The sequence below is a fragment of the Balaenoptera acutorostrata genome, chromosome 5, assembly GCF_949987535.1.
Source record: "Balaenoptera acutorostrata chromosome 5, mBalAcu1.1, whole genome shotgun sequence".
Lineage (NCBI taxonomy): Eukaryota > Metazoa > Chordata > Mammalia > Artiodactyla > Balaenopteridae > Balaenoptera > Balaenoptera acutorostrata.
In genome coordinates this window covers 1,613,153-1,619,152 of record NC_080068.1, presented here as the reverse complement: position 1 = coordinate 1,619,152, position 6,000 = coordinate 1,613,153, and the positions used below count along the sequence as shown (strand labels likewise).

The 6,000-nt window shown below is 56.4% G+C and overlaps 2 protein-coding genes across 4 annotated transcripts in view; both read left to right on the top strand.

Annotated features, from left to right (window-relative positions):
- The first annotated feature begins 420 nt into the window (after positions 1 to 420).
- Positions 421 to 1,281, top strand: LOC130708259 (basic proline-rich protein-like). Its single transcript, XM_057547136.1, has one exon. The coding sequence runs from the start codon at positions 421 to 423 to the stop codon at positions 1,279 to 1,281; it is 861 nt and encodes a 286-aa protein (XP_057403119.1).
- The window catches only part of PDGFC (platelet derived growth factor C), a 218,303-nt gene continuing 213,453 nt past the window's right edge, over positions 1,151 to 6,000 (top strand). For 2 of the 3 annotated variants that reach the window (XM_057546247.1, XM_057546246.1), the window contains exon 1: positions 1,151 to 1,555. In XM_057546247.1, coding sequence (XP_057402230.1) covers positions 1,333 to 1,555 — 223 coding nt within the window. In that variant the 5' untranslated portion in view covers positions 1,151 to 1,332. Of the gene's footprint in view, positions 1,556 to 4,582; positions 4,670 to 6,000 lie in introns of those variants that run through there. The other variant, XM_057546249.1, reaches the window with a different exon arrangement.

Here is a 6,000-nt window from a genome sequence, read left to right as displayed (position 1 = left end):
GAAAGTCCGCCCGAATCTCAGCTCACCCCCTGGGGCTCCATCCTGCCCCGGCCTTACCTGGTCCTGCCGTTCGCCTCGGCTCTTTGACAGGAGGTGGGCGCTCTTTGTGCTTTCTGCCCTGGCACTTGCTTGACAACTAATTTGAGGCAGGCTTCAGGAGGGCAGAGCCTTTCGCCTGGCTTCACGTCTGCAGCCCTAGAACAGTGCCCGACTCAGGAGGCATTCTGTCCCTACAGTGTTTGTTAAAGGAATAAATGGTGTTCTTATCCCGGCCATTTGTCTTTCCTTTTACTTTTTTCCACTCCCTGCTTCAGAGGGCTGGAAGCTGGAGGCAAAGACCTCCCTGCGTTCCGGTTTCCCTTCTTCCTCGGGCGCAGAAAGCCTGGCCGAGGGTCCCAGCCCGGCCCTCTGGGGACGGGGATGCCCTCGGGAAGGAACGAGGAGCCCGGCCCGGGGGGGAGGGCCGGGGGGAGGCGGGGAGGCGCAGGAAGTTCTTCTCTCGTCCCCCGGCTCGGCAGCGCCCGCCGCGCCCAGCCGGCTCGTCGCGTGGCGCCCGGGCAGCCCGGGCCGCATCCCCCCGCCGGGGCCCCGCGGCACCCCGCGCGCGCGCGCCGGCACCTGCCGGACGGCCCGGGCGCGCGGGACCCCGGCCCCCGGCGCCGGGAAGGTGGGGAAGGGGAGGGGACACGCGAGGTCCGCGCCGGCCTGCTCCGCGCCCGGGGCCCGCCCGCCGCGCCGCCCGAGCGCGGGGGAGGGGACGCCCGAGCGGCCCCCGCGCGACCCCGGCCCGACCTCCGGCGCTGCGCGGGGCGGGCGCGCGGGACCGCCTCCAGGTGCCCGATCCGCGCCGCGCGCCGGGCGGGCAGCGCGTCCCGCGGCCTCCGTGCGCCGGGCCCGGGGCCGCCTCGGCCGGGACCCCGGCCCCGCTCGGGACCCCCCCGGCCCCGGCGCCGCGCCCGCGCCCGGGCCTCCCCTCCCCCTCGGGCTGGGGGCGGGGCGGCCGCGGCGCCCGGAGAGCGCCCCGACCGGCAGCTCTGCGACCGATCGGGAGGTGCAGGCCGGCCCCGCGCGACCCCCGACCCGCCGCCGGGCCGTCGGCCGGCTGACAGGTGCTCGGGGCCCTGGCCGGGGACTCGTCGGCGGCGCGCGCGGCCCCCGCGTCCCCCCCTCCCCCTCGCCTTCGCCCCCATCCCCCCCCGCCCCCCCCCCCCCGCCGCCGCGGCGCGGCGCAGGATCTGTTCAGACCTCGGGGAACTGGTTCAGGTCCAGGTTCTGCTTTGATCCTCGGCGCAAACTGGAGACGCCGAAGAGGGCCCTCGGAGAAAGCCTTGGATGGGAGGATGTGGGAAGGAGCCCGCGGGGCTCGGCGGCGCTGAGCCCGGCCCGCAGCCCCGCCGCCCCGGTGCCCGCCGCCCGCGCGCCCGCCCGCTCAGCCCAATGCTCCTCTTCGGGCTCCTCCTGCTGACATCCGCCCTGGCCGGCCAGAGACCCGGGACCCGGGCTGAGTCCAGCCTGAGCAGCAAGCTCCAGCTCGCCAGCACCAAGGAGCAGAACGGTGAGTGCCCCCCGCTCCGTCCCCCGCCGCGCCGCCCGCGCCGCCCGCGCCGCCCGGCGCGCCCGGGCGGGACGCACCCCGGCCCGCGCGCCGCGTTCGCGGAGCTTCCGCGCAGCCTGCGGCTGGGGCAGCCCGAGTGTCCCCGCCGGCGCCGCCGCAGCGCGGACATGCTGGGAGCCCTGGGGGGCGTCAGGGCCAGCGCGCTCGCAAGACCTCTCGTCGCCGGAGTCCTAAGTTCGAGAACTGTCTCTAGACCCGAGTCCGACACGAACGCGTCCTGGCATGTTTGACTCTCCTCCGAGCTTTTTGCCCTGGGGAGGGGTGTCCCAGGACGTGTGTCAGCCGCATTAATTGAAGCGCTCGCGGTGGAAAGGCATCAATTAATCAGTAAGTAGATAGCAAGCCGAGAGGTCGAGGGGCCCCGTGGACGTGTGCAGGGGGGAATTAAAAACAATTTATTTCTCTTGTGCTCTTTTTTTTTTTTTTTTTTTTTTTAATGTGCCTTTGTACTCCTGAAGCCCTTACCTTTCTGGTGGTGTGTTTTTATATGCGATGGTGAGTGACTGCTATTTTGTGTGTGCTGGAAACGACTTAATCCTGCATAGGAAATGAGAATTACTTTCAGCTTTCAAGTGTACCTGAAATGTTTAGAAAACTCTCAGATGCAAGTTCCCTTGGGCTGGGATCGCACAGAGCCGGAGAAAGGCTCCTTTCATAAAGCCAGGGCTGCTTCAGGGTGTGTAATTTGCTTAGCCTCTGAACCCCATATGATTTACATCATTCAATTTCTAAACCCTTTTGCTCTTGATCTAACATTATGAAGTCATTTTTGAGACTACTTTGTAAATAGAAATTTTATACTGCACATGAAACCACAATGTCAATGCAGGCTGTCTAAAATTAGAATATTAAACACCCTGTTTACAAGTGGCGGCTCTTGGTGTTATTTGAAAAGAAATGTACATGTTTTTACGGCTTTGTATGCCATCTGTGCACAATGCAAGAAGGCTGTCACTTCATGAACCGGGCGAAATGAACATGAGCAGCATACCTAGGAGATAAGAATGTCCTGTACTGTGTTTTTAAGTCACAAGCAACTTTTTCTGTATGTTTTGGGGGGTGTTTCAGAGCTTCAGGTCTGGATTGAAACTCTCCAAAGTGTTCACCTTTAAGAAAGCACAGAAAGTTCTAGAGTCCAAAAAGAGAGAAAATGAGGATTCCTGGGACCTTTGTAGCCATTATCTGTACTCGTTGTTTGGGCAGCAAGACGAGGCATCACCTTTATCAGCTGATAGTACTGGGGTTGCTTCTTACGACTTGGTGATGTGATGGGACGGGGCACCTGCAGGCTGCTTGAACTGCTGATCAAAGGGATCCATCTCTAATCACGGGGACTGCAGAGGGCCGGGGGCGTGGGGACGGGGCGGGGGGCGAGGGGGGGATCAAAGAAGCCACAGCGCCAGTTGTACCCTGGCAGGAGACGGATCAGACCAACCTCTGTTCTTTATCACGTGAAATAAATGCCCAGTTTAAAATATTGCTTCTTATTAGACCAAGTTTCCCCAAATGACCATGCACCGTATCCCTGGCTCCTGGCTTCTGTGTTTCGATTTTTTCCATCCCAGGTCCTTTCTCCTGATGCTCTGACTTACGTATCAGGCCTGTCCTGGCGTCGCTCACCTTCCCGAGTCCCCTCGCGACCCGTGCTTGTCATTGTCCTTTCCGTGTCATTCTTTCTTGTGGTCCACGTGCCATCATCGCTTTGTAACGAGGCCCAGAACTTTCACCGGGGTCTTTGGCCCCTTTCCGGGGTCGATTCACCCCCCTCCTGAGAAGGGGGCTCGGGAAGCCAGGCCACACACATTGTGTTGCCGTCAGAGGCTGGGCCATTTCCATTCCTAAGATGCATGATGCTAAAAATAGCCGCGTGGTTTCCTAATCTGTGTGCAGGGGACCGGTCTATGTTTAGCCTTTGGGAGGGTTGGCAGCCGGAAGTAAGTGGAGGTGGAGGAGCCGCTCACCTTGCGCTGCTCAGCCGGAGACGCGGGCGGCCAGCGCTAGGGGGCGGTGTAGAGCTATCTTCCCGCGCATGGAAGGTTCCAGGATGCGGGGATAACAGGTGGGTGCTGAGGAAGATCCCCGGGAAAGTGAGCGGCTGTGCTGGAACTTTCCCCTCTCTTTGTGCCTTTCAACTTTTCCGCTCCGTCATGTGGGCATTTTTTTTTTTTTTTTTTTTTGCCCTCTTACTGAATTATGATTGGTCTCTGATTGCCCTGTTGCTCCTCGCAATTCAGGTGAGAGTCCAATTCCCCCAGTACAGACCCACCTGCGCGTGCCACATAGAAAGCGCCATTCGCCCAGTCCGTGCACTGCGTCATGTCCAGAAAGGTCTTCCAAGTGCTAAATGTGAGACGTCCAAACCGTCGGAGCTCATTCTGTCCACCGCTGACCACCCCCCTCCCTCTTCCCTGGAGGACTCCAGAGCCTCCTGTGGGGCTGAGTCCATCAGATCCCCAGGCCTGCTCAGCTTCAGAATCAACTGGGTGTCCTGAGCCCTGTCATGCATGGAAACTGATTGCTCTAGCCGATGCCGGGCACCTGGATTTCGACTGGGGCAAAGGAGGTACTTCAACATTAGGTGTGAGGGGGTCAGTGTCACTTACCCTGTTGTTAGTTACTTGTTTGTCGCCTCAAAACTCTGTTGCAGTTCTTGCCACTTTATTGGAAAAATAATTTTATCCTCCAGGACTATGAGGTGCCTTTGTGTCTTTTTTTTTTTTTTTTTTTTTGGCCTCGCTGCGCAGCTTGTGGGATCTTAGTTCCCAGGCCAAGCATTGAACCTGGGCTCCATGGGTGAAAGCGCGGAGCCCGAGCTAACCACTGGACCACCGGGGAACTCCCGCCTTTGTGTCTTTCATTCTTAATCTGACTGCTGACAATGAAGTCTCACATATCCACCAAGGATCTGCCCCCAGATTTAACGGAGAGAGGGAGATGAAAGGTCAGAACGCTGACGCAGGTGGGGTTTCTGGCCTGGACGCGCTGCACGGCCATGGGGAAATGGCTGTGGTCTGCACGCACTCGTTTTAGGAGAGGAGTCCTCCCAGGAAACGGGTGAGTTCTGGGATGCTGCTTCCGGGCTGCAGCAGAGGGAATCAGGTGCATCTCAAGCGAAACGGAACACAGCTTACTTTATCGCGTGTGTTTAGCCCCAGTAGACGCCAGTCACAGGGTTGTCGGTGGGATAAGGCCTCACCTACCTTGTGTCACTGGGGAGGGATTTGAATTTACCCATAGCCCTGAAACATGCTTCTGACTGTTCTCCTGTTAACTGTTGTGAGTGTAGATTTGGGATATGTCTCTGTTGATTAGGGTTTTCCTTGCGAACATTATTTTTAAAGATTTAAGTGTAGTTGATGTATAATATTGTGTAAGTTACAGGTGTACAATATAGTGATTCACGATTATTAAAGGTTATACTCCGTTTATAGTTACTATAAAATACTGGCTACATTCCCGTGTGGTGTAATATATCCTCGTAGCTTATTTTCAACATAATAATAGCGTACCTTCTAATTCCCTACCCCAGATTGCCCCTCCCCCTTCCCTTTCCCCACTGAACATCATTCATTGTTTGCGCACTTGTCCTCAAGGGCTTCTGTGGCCTGTGCAGCCATTTACTCTGGGGACAAATGGTCCCCTGGTAATGCCTTGCTCAGTTCGTGTATCTTGTGTTTACGGCTTTTCAGTGTGTCTCTTTCAGTGCCAGCTTACCCCTCCTCCCATTGCCAGTGTGCCCATATCCACTCCCCTCCCCTCTGCCCTAGGTAGCAGCTTCAAACCTGTATTTGACTGCAAGGCAGATCGTCACAACCTTTAGAATAGTGTCCAAGAGTACATAGCTCTGCCCGAGGACCCAGGGGACTTTCCTGTTAGTCTATAAGTTGTTGTGCATGACCTTTGTGACATTTATTTTTGTTATCTAGAGGTTTTTTTTTTTTTTTTTTAACTTCCTCCTGGTTCTCTGCTCTGTTTGGGGTAGTTGAGGAAGTTGGAGAAGCGAAGTACCATTATGTAATGATGAATATTGCTTTTCACCATAGGTGACCAAAAAATCCCCCTTCTATTTTATGGTGACTTTTCCTCTTCTCCCAGCTGTTACCTTCTACCCTTAATCTTATAAACTTGGTGTTTACCTCTGAAAGGTAATTAGAAAGTACAAAGGTCTGTACGAAGCCTCAGGGACTATATATCATTTGTTGAATAGTTGTAAATAGATGCTGGGGGCTGACCCTACACTTTCCTCCTTGGTGCATTTTGTAGTGCCCTGTGTCGGGCACCAACGTCTTAGCTTGGTTTATTCTTAGTTCATCCTTCCTGAAACTTATTCCTTACATATCTTTTTGACATTCTCTTCTACTACATTTTTTTTCAACATTTTGGTG

Coding starts and splice junctions, on each gene's coding strand:
- LOC130708259 (XM_057547136.1), top strand. CDS start 421: ATGCCCTCGGGAAGGAACGAGGAGCCCGGCCCGGGGGGGAGGGCCGGG.